General features: G+C 39.8%; 1 protein-coding gene across 1 annotated transcript; it reads left to right on the forward strand.

The window, feature by feature from the left end:
• Positions 1 to 847: 847 nt before the first annotated feature.
• LOC121433525 (zinc finger protein 791-like) lies at positions 848 to 17,173 on the forward strand. The gene is made up of 5 exons (XM_041631987.1): positions 848 to 956; positions 10,757 to 10,883; positions 11,062 to 11,122; positions 12,100 to 12,140; positions 12,429 to 17,173. The coding sequence occupies exons 1-5, from the start codon at positions 954 to 956 to the stop codon at positions 14,654 to 14,656; spliced, it is 2,460 nt and encodes an 819-aa protein (XP_041487921.1). The 5' UTR covers positions 848 to 953; the 3' UTR covers positions 14,657 to 17,173.
• Positions 17,174 to 20,818: the final 3,645 nt, after the last annotated feature.

Below are 20,818 nucleotides of genomic sequence, written 5' to 3' on the forward strand. Positions count from 1 at the left end.
GCTCAGGCTAGCCTGAAACATTTGTTTCTTCTGGCTCAGTCTCTGAAATTCAAGAACTGAGTATAGATGTGTGCTGCTGCACCCAAATTTTTCTCATTTCGAACAGAACCGAGTGGTTTAGTGCCCTGGCTGTTCTTCCATTTGCCAGGGTGTTTGCTTCTTGGCACTCACATCTGGCAGCCCACAACAGCCTGTAACTGTAGCTCCAGGAGATATGATACTCTACACACACAAGCTATAAAAATCTTCTTTAAAAAAATCAACTTTTAATATTAGTGCTTTGTTTGGATTTTTTTTTATTATCCATTTCATGGATTGCTGGTTTAATCTCTATTATTTTTCCTTTTTTTTTTCCTCTTGGAAGATGTCATTTGTTGACAGTCGCATGTAATCCAGCCTAGCCTTGAACTGCTGATCCTCCTAGTGCTACGTGTTACCATTTTTTTCTGGCTAAAAATGTTCAGGGAGAAGGTATGAGCAGTCCTAGGAGTGCCTTACAGAAATTGCTGATCAGTGGAGGACTTTTCAAATTTACCCTTGGTGCACTGGGCACCCTTCCTGTTATGAGGCATCACTCCCTGGGCTTTATGTAATGCGTTATACTAACACTAGCGACACTGACGAGGAGGAAGAGCGAAGAGTGCCTACTAACTAAAAATTCAGCTCTCGGGTGCAGAACGAAGTTCCACTTAAATGCAAACTTTGTCCAGCTACCCGTGTTTTGAGCTCGGCTTCCTCCCTACAGGAGCTGCTCCTGTCACTCAAGCCTCGCTAGCCAATCAGGGTAGTTAAGCAGGCCGTCCAATCAGGATCTCCGGCAGGCGGTGAGGGGCGGGTTCTCTCAGGCTGCTGTGCTGTGGGTTCTCTGTGGCCGAGGGAGGTGCGAGTGTGCTGCGCTGTGTGAGCCGGTACCGGAGCTGTGGGGAGAGCGTGGGCGAGCTCGGAACCGCACCATGGTGAGCGATCGGCCGCTGTCCCCAGACCGGGAGGGCCGGCGGCGGAACCTCGAGCGCTGGTGTAGCCGGGCCTCCTCCTCCTCCTCCTCCTAGTAGGGGCGGGGCGACCTAGGCCCTGGACCAGCAGCTCCGGAGGCCGCTTCTGCGCAGAGCGCTGAGGGCGAGAGGCTCCGCCCTGCTCCCCAAGCTCTGCGCTGGTGACGTCACAGCTGTCGGACTGCTCCTCTCAGATTCGTGATTGTGTTGACGGGACGGCGAGTTGCTGAGTTAAGGTGGTCTAGTTTCTGAGTCTTAGACGTTCCGATGTTTTGCATTGCTTATTTAGGTTTAGGAGCTGCTTTGAATTAGTTTTTGTGAAAGTTGTAAAGCGTGTCCAAGTTTTTGGTTTGCTGCTTTGTTAAATCAGTTACTCTTAGATGTGTGGGTTTGCGCCTGACTTTTTTGTTCTGCTTATTCTTATTTGCGAAATATTGTGCTAATTTGATTATTGTAGTTTGGACATCGTAAAGTCAGATAGTGTATTGTTATGTTTCAGCATGTTGTTAACTTCTTTTTCTTTTTTGAGACTGGCTCAAACTTTATCTTAGCTGAGGATGACCCTGAACTCCTGATCTTGCTACCTAAACTCACCTCCACAGTGCTGAGTTTTGTTGTTGTTGTTTTGTGTGCTTCTGGGAAAGGAACCTAGGGGTCAAGCACATACCGGCTGTGCTATAGCCTTGGTCCTTGTGCTGACCATTCTGCGTATCTCTTGTCGTGTAATGTTTAGATCAGCTTTGTCGTTTTCAACATAAATTCTGAGGATTTGTGTTGGGTTGTGTTGAGTCTGTGGATCCTAACTTTGAGGCTTCCTTTTCAAGGTCATGGAAATCCCTCCACTTCTTAAGTACTTGGATTACTTATTCGTTAGAAGTGTGTATTTTTTTATCTGTGGACTTAGTTACATTAATATACAAATATGTCTCACTTATCTTTGGTGCTGCGTGGACGGTTGTACTTTCAAACTCTTGACAGTCTCAGTAGTGCTCTCCTTTTCTGGCAGTGTTTTGTTTGTTTTTTTGTTTGCTATTACTAGTATGATGGCATGATTTTTACTAGCTAACTGGTCAATTTGGTGGATGACATTTTTACGTTTTTTCTCTTTTTTTGTTGATGGCGATTAAAACATCTTTGCATAGTGCTGGGCATGTGTTTTACCATGGAACATTGTTTATAGTCTGAATTTTAAGGTTTGAATTGACTTTCTATGTCTGCATCGATTCCAGCATGGTTTTAGTATATACTTTGTTTCCAGACAGTCTTTTATTCTGCAGCCCAGGTTGATTTCAAACTCTTGGCAGTCATTTTATTTCAGCCTGCCAAATACTGGGATTACAGGCATATGCAACCACACTGGCTCTGGGCTTTTTTTTTTTTTTAATAATTTTAAAAATACACTTGAAAGTTGAGGTAGCTGATGTTAAGAGTTTTTGCGTTGGTCATTCTTTAGGTTCATGCGTTTTTGTTTTGCTTCATTTTTTCGCCTCTGTTGTTTTGGTGTTATGGTAATGTTGAACTCAAAGTTTGAACTAGGATGTATTTGCCTTTTCAGAGGAAGTTTTGCAGAATCAGTGCCATATCTTAATTGCTTGGAAAAACTGATGGTTGAAATAGTTTGAGTCTTATTTAACCTTGTTTTGAGAGTTTCTTTAGCACAATATAGGCCTACTCATACCGGCCATCTCTCTGTTTACCTTTTGATTATTTCAGAGAATTTGTTCATTTCTTCTGAGTCACTAAATATGTGGTCTGGAGTTGTTCATAGGATGCCTATGGTTCTTTTCATCTTCGTGCTAATGATGGCCCTATTTAATTCTCTCATCCAGGTACTGACCAGGCCTGATCCTGCTTAGTTTCCAAGATCAGGTGAGATCAGGTTTGTTCAAGGTGGTACAACCGTATGTAGGTGGTGCTCTATAATTATAATCATTAATCTTTTTTTTTAAAGCATGGCTGTAAGCTTATCAATTCTATCAATATTTTTTGAAGAACTAGGGTTTGGAGTAATCGGTTGGCTGTCTCTTGATTTTTCTATTCACAATTTTTTTTAATTCTCTAATTATTATTTTCCTGTGCTTTGATTTATTTCTTTTTCTAATGTCCTATTATGGAAGACTAAATGATTTGTTTTTCATCTGTCTTCATTTGTAGTACATGTATTTATTGATTTAATTTCTCACAAACACAACTTGTGTTTTGTGGCATAATTATTCATAAAATGTACTTTAAATTCTTTTGAAATATTTAGATTTCTCTTGAGACCTTTCCTTTACCATGTGTTACCTAAAACTTTGATTTCATATCCAGGTTTTTCAATGTGCTGCCTTTAGTTTAGGAAATCTCCGTGCCTAACCTTAAAGGTGCCAAAATCAAGGGGCATTTGCTCTTCTTTCTGTACAGGGTGAAAGTGTCCAGGTGACTATCCCAAGATTTGTATTAATTTTTCTTTTTTATAATTTTATTATTTATTTTATGTGCATTGATATTTTGCTTGGATGTATGTCTGTGTGATGGTGTCCCCTGGAACTGGGGATCCATGCAGTGAGCTACCAGGTGGGTTCTGGGAATTAAAGCTGATTCCTCTGGAAGCACAGCCACAGCTGAGCCACCTCTCCAGTCCTGGGATTTGTAGAAAGTTTATAGTGATATCTCAAAATATTTCCTGCTCCTGGGCTGGAAGGAACTTTCTTGGCTATGGACGACAATTGGTGTCTTCAGCCCCCTTGCTTTACCATAAGTGTCAGGACAAGCTTGGTGTACCTTGGAGGCAGCTTCTCTTATCATCAGCATATAAATCTGATCCAAAACACAGTTCACAGAATCCCAGCACTTGGGAAAACAGAGGCAGGCAGATCTATATAAGTGAGTTCGAGGCCAGTTTGGTCTGCAGAGCAAGTACCTGTGTGCAGCCAGGGCTACACAGGGAAACAATGTCAAAAACACAAACAAACAAACAACACTACCATTCCCTTAGTTAGCCAAAGTAGAGACTTTTGTCATATTCATGGAAAAAATGAAAGAGGATCAAGAAGTCAATAAAGTAGGAAATGTTTAGAGAAAAGTTACCTATTGGTCTTCCAGCTGGTTTTTTATCTAATTCTGGCTCTTCTGGAATTTGCCATGGTTTCTTCAGTAGGGACCTTTCGCAGTCCTGTTGTGTGTGTGTGTGTGGGGGGGGGGGGGGCTTGTTGCTACAGGGTCTCTATAGACCAGGCTGGCTTCAATTCAGATTTGTTTGCCTTTGCTTCCCAATAGCTGAGAAGTGTGCCACTGTGCCTAGATTTTTTTTTCTTAACATGCTAACCTAGGTTTCCTAGACAATGTAACTAATGCTAGAATGGGCAGTCTGTTTTAATTGGAATTTAACTCCTCTGAGAGAGAAAAAAATGACAAAACTTACAAGAGTTTTGGAAACTCTCAGGATTGGTGTTTAGTTCTTAGATTCCTGTCTGATGCTGTTGGAAAACACCCTGGTGAAAGCAACTTTGGGGAATAAAGGGTTTATTCTGCTAACAATTCCAGATTACAGTCCATTGAGAGGAAAGCCGGCCAGGAATTTGGAGCAGTCACGCCCACAGTAGAGAGCAGAGGGAGAATGAGTGCATGCATGCTTACTTGTTCAGCCCCCTTCTTTCCATTTATGCGGTGAGATAGTGCCACCTCCTGTGGATGGGTCTTCCTGCCTTAGTTAATATAATCAAGACAGTCCTCCACAGCTGTGCTCAAAGGCCAACCTGATCTAGATAGACCCTCGCTGAGACTCTCTTAAGAGGTGATTAGTGTCAGATTAGCTCTTAAAACTAACCATCCCAGTGACTAAACATTTACTTTCCCAAACCCAAACCTGACGTAATGCTAAAATAACACCAAATGAAATTGTTAGTGTCAAGTAAGAGTTACAAGAATTTAGGCATCAAACGCCACTCTTTTCTAAAAATCAGAATTAACCATGCTATATGATGTTTTTTTTTAAATATTTATTATGTATACAATATTCTGCCTGTGTGTGTGCCTGCAGGCCAGAAGAGGGCACCAGACCTCATTACAGATGGTTGTGAGCCACCATGTGGTTGCCAGGAATTGAACTCAGGACCTTTGGAAGAGCAGACAGTGCTCTTAACCACTGAGCCATCTCTCCAAAAAAAAAAAAAAAAGAAGACTATATGATGTTATACCTAGGGAATTGAATAACCTGGCTAGAGAGAAAATTAAAATTACAAGATAATGAATTATTTCAAATACTCCAAAACATTAAACCATTTTTTAGAATACAAACTGTTTTAAAAATTGAGAACCAGATTCAGTATACGTAAAGAGTATGACTTTGAGGCAGAATAATCTGTTTTGGACTGGTGAGATGGCTCAGTAGGTAAAGTCATGTTCTGCACAAGCCTTATGGTCTGAGTACTAATCCCTGGGACCCACATACAAACCAGATGTAGTGGTACATGTATGTAATCTCAGTCCACATATGGTGAGGTGGTAGGTCGGAACAGAAGAATGCCCTGGAAGCTGGCCTGGAATATGTAGTGTAGTAACAAAAATGAGAGACCTGCCTCAGGTTGGAAAGCAAGGTCCAACATTGAAGATTGTCTTGATACCCATGTGCATGCTACAGTAATGGTGGATATCTCTCAGACAGTAGCATCTGCAACTTAATGGCCTATGGTCTCGAAGGTCTCCATAGTACCAGAAGGTTAAACAAGGTTCTCCCTACTCATAACTCTAGTCAGAACCCATAAACAGGAATTAGGAAAGACAGCTCTAAGTCTCTTGGACCTTGCTACCCATAACCCAAATAATAACCCATAAACAGAAATTAGGAAACCCAACTCTAAGTCTCCCAGAAGAATCATCCCTCCAAGACTTAGCGATGTCAGGTATATGCTTTCAGCCTTTTACCTGTATCTGTATCTAAAGTCATAATGGTGAAAAGTGGCACCCCAGCATGACTTTGACAAAGGGGTAAAGTGTATGATAGGGGAAGCTGGAAAGGTGGAAGGAATGGTAGGTATAGGAACTCTGAGATAATGGGATAAAGGAGTAACATGGGCATCATAACTAAAGATCGGTGGTGTCCTTAGTTGTGGCGTAATTTAAAGCTCCCTGGAGGAACAGGTTTAAGGCAGATTCCCTGAAATGACATCAAGGGAGTAAGAAGGTACGACTTGTGCAATTATAGAAGCCAGAAAGGAGAAAGGAAAGGCTGCAGGTGTGTGAGGGTGTGTTTTACCTTGGGCCTCATTGGGAGAGGACAGACATTTTTAAGAGGCTCTCAGGAGTAGGATTTTGGGGGTGGAAAAGCTTTAATTGTAGACAAATAATACGTAGTCATAGGTTTTAAATTCTTTTGAGGTTGGGAACCCCATAGTTAGGATGTCTGTAAGACCTTGTGCCTACTGATTATAAAATCATTTGCATGGTGATTTGTAACTTTGAAGGGGAAATTATAAATATGAGATTAGTTTCTGATGAGTTACAGTAGTGTTCTGATGTGAGGTAAGAGGACTGTTAGAGGTTAATAAAATTATCTGTGTATAAATTAAAGCTATTCCTTTCTGGACATTTCAAGGAAGAAAGGGTTTTCTGTTATGGCAAAGAGGTTGGGGTTGCCCATATGCCCTGAGGCAAGACACTCCAGGTGAGTGGTTGAATCTGGCTTAAGCCATCCTGCCATTCAGAGGCAAATAAGAACTGAGTCTGAGTGTATTGGAATGCAGACAGAAAGCATCCTTAAAGTCTAAACTATAAACTCAGGTATTGGAGTATATTTTTCCTTACAGTGTGAGGGACCTATGGAGTGGTTGGGATCACAGTTTAATTTGTGACTTTTGGTCATGGAATGTTCTTTAGGATCCACCTGACTCTTACTGCCAATGTAAGAGTATTCTATGATGAGTAATGAGGGCTTATGAAATTTGTCAACAAGATGCTCTGAACACTTTTAGGTTTTAGGTTTCAATTTTCGTTTTAGGTTTCAGTTGGGCCTTTGGGGAAAGTCTTTAATGACAGAAGTGGCTGCTGGTGAGCATCTGGGACTAGAGATGCCTCACACTTAAAGGGGAACTTTTTATAAGATGTAGGGTTGTGTAATAGAGATAAGGGAGGATTTCTGGGCTTCTAGACACCCCTGGATATTTATAGGGCAGGGGATTAGCTTTATGAATATTCTAAGGTTCCTTTAAATGTCATAAATGATACTGGGGGTTGGACTCAATGTCCCTACCTAGGAAGGGAATCAGGCAGCTGGGTAGAACCAAAAGGAATGAATGAAAAAGAGTATCATACGTGTTAAGAGAGGTTTAAGTGTGCTGGTTGGAGTTTACCATTACTGCTAGGGAGGAAGACTGGGGACAGGAATGTTAAATCAGAAAGGTAGGGAGGAGAATATAGTTCTTATGTTGTAGTATAGTCATAACCCTTGCCATATCTTGGATCATCAGAGGTTCATACATAGAGTCCCAGGGAAAACTTGGAAGTTGTGTAACCCCAGGGTCATGTCTTCAAAGGAGAAGTTTGTTATTGTCCAGGACCAAAGTTAAGGATGTTGTCAGTTTTCATGTTTGACCCTAGCCTGAGATTTTTAGATATGGGATGGCCCTTTCATGACAGGGGAGAGGGCAGTTATGATTCTAATGGCCCTCCAGTTAGCAGATTATCATGGTCTCATAGGAGGTTTATTATAGCTGAGCTATTTTGTGCTCTTACAGCTGAAACACAGAGACTGACTGCAAGGATCATCAGTGGCTCACATGTCACCAAGATAAGGTGGTTCCTCTAGATGGAGTCCTGCGCTTTCTGAGATGGTTAGGGAAAGGGAAGTTGCCACAGCAATCCCTTTAATCTGGCTTGGCTTTTCTGGCCTTTGAATCCTCTTAATTATTAAGTAGAGCTTTGAAGACTGTGTCTGTCTAGAAAATAGCAGGAGAGGAATTTGGTGTCCCTGTTCTGATTTTTGAAACTTTTGTTTAATACCTGAAGAAGTTTCAAAAAATTTACAAATAGGTTGCCTTTGGCCCTTAAGAGTCCAGGTTAGTGTATTGGTTACCTGATTTCAGCCTATCTATATTAAAATAAAAGAAACATGGTATTTAGATGGCTCACTTGTTATGTTTCATAACAGAGCATTGTTAGTGGAGTTGATAGCAGCAGTGTTTTGCTTTCTAAGACATGGGGAATCATGTATTCCTGGGGATACGTTCCCCCTTGTTTCCCACAGAGGAGTGCTGATATAATCATCTGAGTTCCCTGTCAGGTACCGTAAAGGAACATGTCTTTTCTGTTATCAGGGTTAAGACTATGGCTCTCATCTCCTCAGCTGCCTGCTAAAGTTTAGGTATGGAACATCTTTGTACACGTATAGCAAGTGTTTAGAATGCTGTAAGTAGGGACTGGAGAGGTGGTTCATCGCTTAGCCCTGGCTGCTCCTCCACAGACTCGGATTTCATTGCCAGCATTCACATGGAAGCTCATAACTCATCTATAACTCCAGTTCAAAGGGATCTAGTGTCCAGTTATGGTCTCCAAGGGGACCAGGCATGCATAGGGTGCACAGACATATGTGTGGGCAAACACGTATACATATAAAAATAATTAAAAAGTAAAATGTTATAAATATATTCCCCAGATTAGGTTAAAAGACTACATACAATTAACCCTTTGAATTCCTTAATGAAGATAGAAGGGACTTTTGGGCAAAATGATCATAGTTGTTAGATTTGGAGCAGATCAGATGGAGAAAGAAACAGGGACCTAGATGGTGCTGAGGTCCCCACTAGCCACCTCACAGACAATATATAGATTTCCAAGGGTTAAAAAGTGTCACTTTTACTTGCTTCTTGAGTTCTCTGTCAAACTTATGGGTGGATATGTGAAAGGAGTGTATCTGGGTTGGGGGCAAGAGTCAGAGACTAACAGGTGGAGAGAGGCAGTTTTCACAACAAGAGAAATGAAGTTTTTTAGAATTGTTGATTACAGTTAGCTGTCTTTTTTTTCCCCCCTCTATCACCTTAAAATATCAACAAGGAATTCCTTTGGCCTGTGTCCATCCGTTGTGAATGGGAAGTATATCTTTCTGCAAAGACTGAAAAGGACTTTCTTAGCTTGTCCTGTGATGGGAGACTGTAATCTGGGATGCAACTTAAAGACTTTTAGACCTTGTTTGAGAGTCTTCTAAATTAGGAGACTTTGACTATTAACTCACCTCCACAAGCACCAAGAAAGATAAGAAGAGAGTTTCTTTGTAAGCCATCAAAATGCTGGGCAAAACAGCATAAGAAATACCAGTAACAGTCAATCAAAAGTATTATCCAAGACATGCACAGAGTTTTTTGAAATACGTAGGAAGCAGTAAGCTCACAGAGGGAGTTGCGTAGCTGAGAGGGTGAAGGACTTCTTTTCATAACAGTTAGGGAAACTGACTTGGATTTATATGATGTCGTCCATATCAGGGTGGATATGTGAAATACATTTTCTTGTGGAATAGCAAGTTTTGCATTTTTTCTTTAAGCTGGCTATTTTTATTAAGTCCCAGTAAACCTCCAAAGTATGAAAATTTGTTTTTATTTTTGGTCTTTTTGTTTACAGAATAGTATGAAAGTCTTTGGTATGTTCTAGGCAAGCCATCACTTTACTGTTTAGAAGACTGATAATTGCTAAGAACTTGGACTAGGCGAAAGTTGGAAAATTAATTATTGGTGACTACTAATAGGTGGGTTTTTAAATATCATGTGATTTTATAAAGATATAATCCCGAAGAGGTGACATTTTGGTGACACTTCTCTTCCCCCCCTCTCTCTCATCCTTCACTACCTCTTTCCCTCCTGAGATAGCTTTTAAATAGAGTACGGACTGGCTTTGAACTTCTGGATGCAAGTGATTCTATATACTGGTTTCCCAAATATCTGGGACTATAAGCACATATCAACATATCTGACTATATTGCATTCTTAGTAAAAGCATATGCCATCTAATTGTTTCATGTTATTTTTTTGTTAGGATCATTAGTCATTCTTGCTATGGTAAATTCTAGATGGTATAAATTACCTTTGAGGCTTCTAAATGTTTTCTCTTGGTATAATCACACAGGATGGGCTCAATTTCCCCACTTAACAAATGAGAATATGTATGAACTGTTGTCTACCAGAAAAATTCTGTAGCCTCATTACCCAGATCATTGGGGGCAGGAACAGATTGTCTTGGTACCCCTGTGTGTATAGAACATTCATAAAGTGCTGTTTGTATAAGTCATTTAGAATAAGAGAACTGTTCTTACCATTTATGTTTGCGGAATGTCTCCCAGGATCTTAGGTTCCCCAATAGCAGAAAAGCCCACATTTTTGTATGTAGAAATATATAAAGAAAAACAATATCTTGACTGCTAATGTTAGTTCTATTCTATATATCATTTGGCAGAACTCTCTTATTATAGGTATTAGAAATCCACTCTAGAAAGAAAAAGTGGGGTGGCCTAGCAGCACATTCAACTTGCAGGCACAGTAATGAGTTTCTACTCTGCTATTTCTTCTTTGTTAATCACCCCCGCCCCCCAATGAAATCAGAGTCTCGGTATTTTCCTGGCTGATCTAGAACTCTGTTGCTATACCCTTTCTTAACATCTCAGGGCTAGCACTTGAATTTCAGTTTGACTGAATAAATTCCTGAATACCATAAAAGTATATGAGCATCTTATCAACTGAGTGTAAATCTCTACATCTGTTAGTTTCATCTGTTCTTTTCTGTGTACATCCGGGATGTTTTAGGATCTTTTGGCCTTCGAGGATGTGGCAGTGAAGTTCAGCCAGGATGAATGGATATTGCTGGGTCCTTCTCAGAAGAAGCTGTACAGAGATGTGATGCTGGAAACCTGCAGTAACCTTACTTCTCTAGGTAGGAATGCCACCGTTTATTTTGTCAGGAAACACGTGTTCCTTGGTCCTATGATTGGGAATTTGGAAAGGGAAGAAGTCAGTGAATAAACAGGCATGGGTCCAGTGTACATCAAACCTAGAAACTCAGTTTTCTGTAGTTTCTAACAGTTTGTGATTTTTCTGGGTCTTCATTTTAGGCATCAGATGGGAAGACCAGAATATTGAACAGCAGTGTGAACATTCTTGGAGACATCTAAGGTAATTTGAATATACAAGTGGAAGAAAGTTTTGCTTAAAAAACTCTTAATGTGGGGCTAGGCAGAGGTGGTGCACACCTTTAATCATAACACTTGGAGGCAGAGACAGGCACATTTCTGTGAGTTTGAAGCCTGCCTGGTCTACAGAGCAAGTTCTAGGACAGGCTCCAAAGCTACAGAGAAACCCTGTCTTGAAAAATCACCCTGTCACGCAACAAAACAAAGCAAAAAAACCCAAAACCTTCTTAATGTGTTACAGAAGTTTATAAACAAATAAACAACAACAACTAAAGGAGCTGGAGGGAGGGCTCAGTATTTAAGACTATTGGAGGACCTGGGTTCTGGTCCCCACTCCTACCTGATGGCTCACCACCATCTGTTACACAACTTCCAGGGCATCTAGTATGGTGTACACACATACATATAGGAAAAACACCCAAGTACATAAAATAAATAATGGTGAAATTTTAAATTAAAAAAGAAAACGAGAGCCAGAACATTAAAATTTACTTATTAGAAAAATTTTGCCAACAATACATACTTTAGTGTATACATTTAAAAAAAAAATCACTCGGAAACAGTACTTAGACAACACCCATGCACATATATAAAGATTAATTTGTGTATTTCATATATATGGCTATTTTGTATGCATACCAAAGGCATTGAATTCCATGGGCCTATAGGTATAGGCAATTGTAAGTCACAGCCTGAGTGCTGGGGATTGAACTCAAGACCTCTAGAAGAGTAGCCAGTTCTCTTAACTGATGAGCCATCTCTCCAGCCTGTGGGGTCCGTTTTGATAGTAACTCTTTTAGGGAGCATAGAATCATCAGTCCATTTTGTTTGAAACCATTCAGGTTGCAAAACATACACTGGTTTTTATGAGTAGTGTAAGTCTAGCACTTACTAGTGTGCAGAGAGTCATTAGTGAAGCAGCCATTGCTAACCTATTTATACTTTTTTTTTTTTTTACAGAAGTCACATGGTAGATACAATCTATGAGCATAGAGAAGGTGGTAAGTTTCAAGAATCCTTTACCTGGATACCAAATCTCCATAGTAGTACAAACATTTCTGCTGGAATAAAACCATTTGAATGTGGTGTGTGGGGGAATGTTTTCACTTGTAATTCACCCTTTAATGAACATACCATGTCTCACTTGAGGGACAAACATTCTGAACACAAATATGGTAAGAAGCGCTATAAATGTAAACAATGTAGGAAAACCTTGAACCCTCAAATATTCGATGATACTCAGATACTTTATAAAAGTCAAATGTTTTAAAAATATTTTCATTTTCCAGGTTCATTTGGAATACAACAGCGACGGCACAGTGGTGAAGAATCCTATAAGCCGTCTGGAATGGCTGTCATTTGCCCCTGTTCATTTTCTATAGATGGAAGAATCAACACCGAAGATAAATGTTCTGAGTGTTTACAGTGCGGTAAAGCTCTGAGTTCTGGTTCCCGTCAACGTCATCAAAGAGTTCCTAGTGGCGAAAGCCCCTATGAATGTGAACAGTGTGGACAGTCCTTCAGACAGCAAAGTTCATTTCATTTACACAAATTAACTCATATTGGAGGGAAACCCTATAAATGTAAACAGTGTGGGAAAACCTTCAGATGTCACAATTATCTTCAGTTACATGAAGTTTTTCATATCGAAGAAAACCCCTATGAATGTAAACAGTGTGGAAAAACCCTCTGTTCTCCCAGTTCTCTTCGATTTCATGAGAGGATTCATAATGGAGAAAAACTTTATGTATGTAAACAGTGTGATAAAGCTTTCAGATGTCAAAGTTACCTCCGAATGCACGAAAGAACTCACAGTGGTGAAAAATGTTACGACTGTAAACAGTGCGGAAAAGCCTTCAGAAGTCACTGCTCCCTTAAAAGACATACAGTAGCTCATCCTGGGAAAAAGCCTTATGCATGTAAACAGTGTGCTAAGTCCTTCACTTATCCATATTTACTTCAGACACATGAAAGATTTCACACTGGCGCAAAACCATACAAATGTAAGCTATGCAGTAAAGCCTTTCTGTGTTCCCCCTTTCTTCAAAGACACAAAAGGACTCATATTTGGGGAGAACCCTATCAGTGTAAACAGTGTGGTAAGGCCTTCAAAAGTCACAGTTCCCTTCGATTGCATGCAAGGGCTCATACTGTCGAAAAACCTTATAAATGTAAGATATGTAGTAAAGTGTTTCTATGTCCTTCCTTCCTTCAAAGACATGAAAGAGCTCACATTGAGGAAAAACCCTTTGAATGTAAGCAATGTAGTAAAGTCTTCAGAGATTGGAATACCTTCCAAACACATGAAAGATCTCATATGGTAGAAAAGCCCTATAAATGTAAAATATGTAGTAAAGGTTTTTATTATCCCTCCTCCCTTGAAAGACATGAAAAGATTCATACTAGAGGAAAACACTATGTATGTAAATATGCATGTGAACAATGTCATCAGACTTTCGTTTTTCCTTGTTTACTTGAGAGGCATTTAAGAACTCACACGGTTGAAAAACCCTATGAATGTAAGCAGTGTGGTAAGGCATTTAGGAGTCTCACTTACATTCACATACACAAAAGAACTCACACTAAAGAAAGACTGTATCCATGTAAACAGTGTGATAAAAGCCTCAGTTGTCCCAGTGCCCTTCAGTTACATGAACTAACTCATGTTAGAGAAAAATCCTATGCATGTCTGCAAGTTGATAAAACGGCCAGGAAATTCAGTTATTTTCAAGTACATGAAAAACCTCATACTGAAGAAAAAGCTTATGACTGTAAGCAGCAATGTACAATTCTCAGTTGTTCAAGTTCCCTTCAGCTACACGAAAGGATCCATCCTAGAGAGAAACCACATGAATGTAAACAATATGGCAATACCTTCACAGCTCTCAGTAGTTTTCGAGTGCATGAAATACCTCACAATCTTGAGAAACCCTCTGAATGCAAGCAACATGGTAAAGTGTTCAGTCTTAGTAATATATATGAAAGGAAGAAAGCTGAAGGAAATCCCTGCGAATGTAAGCAGTGTGGCAAGTCCTTTGTTTCTCGGTATTTACTCCAAATGCATGAAAGGGCTCATTCTGCAGAGAAGCGCTATGAATGTAAAGTATGTGGCAAATCCTTCATTTATCCCTCTTTTCTTCAAAGACATGAAAGAACGCATACTGGAGAAAAACCTTATGAATGCAAACAATGTGGTAAGGCCTTCAGAGTTCAGAGCTCCCTTCGATTACATGAAAGAACTCATTCTGAGGAAAAACCTTTTGAATGTCAACACTGTGGTAAAGCCTTCTGGCGCCTCCCTTCTCTTCAAGTACATGAAAGAATCCATACTGGAGAAAAACCCTTTGAATGTCAACAATGTGGCAAAACATTTAGATGCCACAGTTCCCTTCAAAGACATGAAAGAACTCATAGTCATGAAAAGCCATATGACTGTCATCAGTGTGGTAAGACCTTTAGATGTCACCGGTCACTTCAGAGACATGGAAAGACTCATGCTGGGGGAAAAGCTCCATGAGTCTGAACAGTGCAAAAACTTGTGGACTGTCTAATTTCCTTCTAATGTTTGAAAGTACTCCTGGGAAGAAAATCTGGTAGTGTAAGACTAGTGAAAGCTTCAGGGTTTTTGTTGTTGTTGTTGTTTGTTTGTTTTTTTAATCATAGACTTCCTGGAGAAAAACCTATCAGGAATATGTGTTAATATATTCAGTTCTAAGCTGAACATGGCAATGCATGCCTTTAATCCCAGTACCGGAGTGTCAGAGGCAGGCAGATATGAGTTCCAGGCTGGACAGGGCTACAAATGAACAAAAAGATGTTGGCTTCCATTTGAAAACTTGAACATCTCTGGTGGAACACCTTAGGAATAAATGTAATGTTAGGATACTTCATTTTTCATATGTCCTCTTGAATACATGATAATGAAAATAGGGGTAGCTCTTATAAGAATGGATTTTGGATTGAAACTAGTTTGGAAAGTAAAGTTTGCAACATTTTAACCGTCAAGAGGACTATTGGAAGTAAATTTTAAATATATTGAAATCCTGATGCAAGTTAACCTATAATGTCCAGATTTTTATAATATGAATTTAATCTTATATAGGTTATGAATATATTGTATTTACCAGGGATTTGTATTTATTGATGTTCCTAGAAGGGCTTGATGGTGCAAGCCTGTAGAACTAGTTACTTAGGTCACTGACGGAGGAGAATTGCAAGTTCAGGACTTGGCCAAGCAATTGATGTACTGTTTTGTCATCAAAAACTGAAGAGTACTGCATATGTTGTTCATTGGGTAGAATACTTGATGGACATACCTGAAACTGTGAGTTCAGTCTCCAGTATTCTTATCAGAAGAATGAGTTGCCATTTCTTTTAGGCATACGTTGAGGTAAAAATGAAGTATAGTCTTCCAGCAATGGAGGTAGTTTGTAATAATATATACATTCTTAGACAATTCCATAACTGAAGGTCATTGGGTGTTCTCCTGATGTCGTGATAAAGTATTCCATCAAAAGAAGCTAGGAAGGGTTTCTTTTGGTTCAGAGGTTGAGCTGTGTCACAGTTTGCCATGGCACAGAAGTCACGGCAGGAAGAGCTTGTTGGAGCTTGTCACGCTGTGTCTACAGTCAAGCAAGGAGTGATGAATACCCACGACTTTCTAGTTTTCTCTCTTTTATGCAAGTCTAGAACCCAAACCCAGGGAATAGTGTCACCTTGAGGGTGGGTCTTCCTGTCTCAAGTTAAATCCCTTACAGACAAGCCCAGAAGCTCATCTCCCAGGTGATTTTAGATTTTCTCAAGATGATAATATTAACTATCACAAATATAGTATAGTTTACCGAAATCTACTCCAAACGTGCAGTATAATGTTTTACTGATTTAGGAAACTGAAAATATTTGGTATAAATATATAAAAGGATAATAGTATAAGGATAATGGAGTCTTCAGGACTGGATACTGCTCTGTGTGTCTGTGGGTTCTAGTTTAGTGAACGTGAATGTTAAGGACCTTACTATACATTAATATTACTGCAATTAACTTTATAGACACTGTAGACTTAGATTTTATTATGTATAAAAGATCATTTTATAGTGAATTAGGTAATAACTTTTTAACTTTGCAAAGTTACAATTTTTTGATGCATTTTTACTTTCTTAGTCACCAGTTTGCAAATAAGAAATTTGTATACCTTTGGATTACATTGGGTTGAGAAGCTTGTTTTTTTTTTTTTTTTTAAAAAATGCTTTCTAATTTACTGAAATGTATTTTACAGAGATTGTTTAGTGAATTTTGGTTTGGGATTATCCAATAGTTTCTGATATGGTCGTAAGTGTACCTTTGTCATTTTGTACTAATTTATGTGAAGGGCACTCAACATTGATGATTCAACTCGGGAAAACAGCGAGTCTCTAAATTTTGCGTTCTCAGATATTCAGTTTTTTTTTTTTTGTTTTGTTTTCTTTTTTTCGACAGGGTCTCACTGTGTAGCCCTGACTGGCTGGAACTCAGTATTGTATACCAGGCTGACCTTTAATTCAGTGATTCACCTGTTTCTGCCTCTTGAGTTTTGGTATGAAAGGTGAGTGCCACATTCAAGTAAGATTTAATACCTAATTTAAAATAAGCATCTAGGGGGCTGGAGAGATGGCTCAGTGGTTAAGAGCATTGCCTGCTCTTCCAAAGGTCCTGAGTTCAATTCCCAGCAACCACATGGTGGCTCACAACCATCTGTAATGAGGTCTGGTGCCCTCTTCTGGCCTGCAGGCATTCACACAGACAGAATATTGTATACATAATAAATAAATAATTTTTTTTAAAAAAAATAAGCATCTCATCTCAATTAGTATGAAAATTGGTTTTTATCTTTAATAAATGGTAATGTTTACTAAAGATTGGTTTTTAAATAGATTTCTTTTTTCAAATGCTTTAAGATACAATTATTTTGTATCTCTGTGTGTAAAGAGAGGCAATGTAGCCAGAAGGTGATTCACATACTGTGAAGAGCTGCCAAATAAAATTTTGCTTCTGTTGACACCTGTATATTCTGTTTTGTTCTGTTTGTAGATTAGATCATAGAAAGGATTGATTAAGATTAAAAATTAGGGTTAGGTTTAGAGAAGTAGAAATTAGGTTTCTGGTAAGGGTTAGGGTTTTTATTGTTATGCGTTAGGATAAATCATAGTGGTAGGGCCAGAGATTAGGTACTAGGGATAGGGGTTTAAGTTTTAAGTTTAGGTTTTTACATTACAGATTAATGTTTGGGATATGATTAATATTATGTGTGGTTGAACATGAGGTTGTATATCATTAGGATTCGGGATGGTATTAGAGTTAGGGTATTGGTTGGGTTTAGTGTAATGATAGTGTTAGTAGCTGATTAGAGTAGGATTCAGGATAGGATCAGTGTTAGGATTTGGGATGTTACGTGTTAGAGTGTTAAGGTTGTCAATGGAAGTAACATTAGGGTAAAAAACTGAGATTAGGTTTAGGCTATGGTTAAAGGTTAGTGTGAAGTGGCAACGCTTTATGTCTTCTAAACAGACCTGTCGTGGCTTGCATAAAAATGGCCCCTATAGGCCCATAGGTAGTGGCACTATTAAGAGGTTGCCTTGTTGAGGTAGGTTTGGCTTTGTTGGAGGAAGTTTCAATAGGGGCCAGGCTTTGAGGTCTCAAATGCTCACGTCAGGTCTAGTGTGACATTTCTATTCCTGCTGATCTGGGTGTAGAACTCTCAGCTCCTTCTCCAGCATCATGTTTGCCTGCGTACTGCTATGTGTCCTGCCATGATGATAATGGTGTGAACCTCTGAAACTGTAAGCCAGCCTCAATTAAATGATTTTCTTTGTAAGAGCTGCCTTGGTTATGGTGTCTCTTCACAGCAATAAAACCCTATTAAGACACCTCCCTTATGTTTAGAAACTTTTAAATGAAAAGAAGTGTTAGAGAGGTTGGAAAATTCAGAAGACTAACAATATAATATATATGTATTAGTACTCAAGACGTTTCTAATGAGTCATGTTGTGTCAAAACTTAGTTGTCTTAGAAGTGCACTTTCCTTAGGCCTTCCTAGGTCAATAGCCACTGTGGGAAGGGACCCGTATTAGGTCTGGACTAAGAGAGTGTTTCAGAGGTCTAAGATTGTTTGCTTCATCTGGTTAATAAGAGAAGTTAAGTATGAGGTAAATATTACTTAGCAACCCATTCTGTCTTCTAAGTACACACTACATGATGATTAAAAACATTAAGCTGTGCCCTTAACAGTGATCCTCTGTTCCCACTTTTCTACATAGTGATGCATTGTCCCATCATAGACCTTCTCTGTCCCACCACTGCGCTCCTCTGTTCCATGCTAGTATGCCAGTGTTCCTTTGTATCCCATCATAATGCTTACCTGTTTTCACAGGTTTCTGCCTATCATAATATTCTTTTGATCCATCAAGATATAAGTTTCATCAGCACTCTGCTCTGCCATCTCAGCCCTCCATTGTCCTGGCACAGTGACTTATAGTCTAATCACAGTGCTCTTCTCTCCATCAGCATCCAACTTTTCTGTTATTCACCAGTGTATCAGTCAAGCCACTCAATTGTTCGATCACAGTGTCCCACTGCTCCCCACAACACAGTAGAGCAGGGCTACAGTACTCCACTATTTCAACACTGCTCCTCTGCTTCATCACCAGGTTCCACCATCATGTCTCAAGTGTCCATGGTCCCATCACAAGGCTCTAGTACTCCCAAACAGTAGTATTTCATTGCTGTATAATAATGAGATATTGTGATAATATGATGTTCATCCAGTTTTTAGTTGTTTGCCACTATGCTCTCTTTCATCCTCTTGTCGTGCTTCTTTGCCCTACCAGTATCTCACTTTGTGTTTGCTTTTGAAATGTGTCTCAATATGTAGTCCTGGGTAGTCTGATACTCGATATGTAGAGCAGGCTGGCCTCAAACTCCCATACCCCCTCAGTGCGAGGATCGAAGGTGTGTGACACCATGTCTGGCCAGCTGTTTCATATCAGTCCTCTCCTGTCCCACTAGAATGCTTCTTTGTCTGTCACAGTGGTCTACTGGCCAATCAACCAGTCACAATATTTCTTTCTTTCTCCATGTGTTTAGAAGTACTGTCACAATGCTCCTCTCCTACCCTAATGCTCTCTGTCGTACCACAGTGCTGTAGTGACCTTACAGTCCCCTGCTGGTCTGTCAATGGTTTACTGTTCACAGAGCTTCTCTTTCTATGGCAGAGCTCAGTAAGTGTCCACCTCCCCACCTCAGTTCTAGTTCTCATAAATCCTTTATTCCATTGCATTTCTCAGCTGTCCAATCACAAGTTTTCTCTGTCCTATCACGCTCTGTTTTTCTCTCACCTCTGTATTCATCACAATGATTCCTTGTGTCGTCACCATGTTAAACAGATCTAAATCAGTCTCTACCACTGCACTAACCCACACTTCTGATGTTCTTTCACAATGTTTCTTTGCCCCCATCTTGTTTTCTTTTGTCCCATTACAACACTCTTATATTCCCTCAAAAGCTCTACTGTCCCTATCCACAGTGTACCAGTGTACCAGTGTTCCATTGTATTCCATTACTGCCCTGACACAATGTCCCCCATCCTATCATAATGTTCTTATGTTCCACCAAATCGGTCCATTAATCGTGTCATAATTCTTTTCTAACAATAGTGCTTCATTATGCCATCACCATATTCCACTGTCCAGCCCAATGCTCATTCCTATTGTAATGTAACACTGGGACTCCTGGGTAACTTGGCAACCCAGAAGCTTCACCACTAAGTTCAAGATAATAGACAACACTCTCCTTTCCTCCAAGAGGCGGGGCCTATAAACGAACTTCCTAAGCCTGGGAAGATCTCGGCAGGGAAGCAGGCAGATTCAAGCCCTGGGGAACAAGGGAAGTACTGCTCTGCAGACGTGGAACTTGCAGGATCTGAAGAGGTCAGAATTGAGTTCTGAGGGAATTATCAGGAAAGGGTTTTCAAATTCCTCTCCTCTAGAACCACTTGGGACAGCGGCAGAGCCTAGTTCCCCTTCTCCCACACAGCACCATGTGCAGCTTGCTGGAACCAGAAGAATCTGAGAATTGCTTTTCAACCCAGTGCAGCTGTGCCGGCAATTTAATTCCCTAAATGCTAAGAAAAATTCTTTTGTGCAATCCCTGTGCTTGCATGTATGTCTCGGTGATTTAGTTAACACACTGTTTTGCTAGGTTCTAGAATTGTTCTGTCTTTTCACCCAGGGACTTACTTTTACCATCTTATCCATTCATATTTGTATGTAATTTTCTTCTTCATACTTAGCACCTCCTCTTTTGTACTTAAAAGAAAAAAATCTTATAAGTGATTTGCCTGCATGTTTGTCTCTGTACCATGTGCAGGTTGCCTGCAGAGGCCAGAAGAGTGCATTATAATCTCTAGAAGGGGAATTTCAGACAGTTGTTAGTGATTATGTGCGTGCTGGGAACCAAATGTAGGCCCTCTGTAAGAGCAACAAATACTTTTAACCACTGAGTAATCTCTCCAGCCCTCTTTGTCCTCTATAACCATCCAGGGTTTTACATCTGACCTTCATGGGCATCTGCACTCACATTTCGGTCCATAGATGGTTTGAATTTTAGTATACCTATGTTAATTTCTCAATAGGGTTAGTATTTAGTT

The sequence above is a fragment of the Microtus oregoni genome, unplaced genomic scaffold (genome assembly GCF_018167655.1).
Source record: "Microtus oregoni isolate MIOR12 unplaced genomic scaffold, Mior012 000038F_ref0000394, whole genome shotgun sequence".
In the NCBI taxonomy this organism is placed as follows: Eukaryota; Metazoa; Chordata; class Mammalia; order Rodentia; family Cricetidae; genus Microtus; species Microtus oregoni.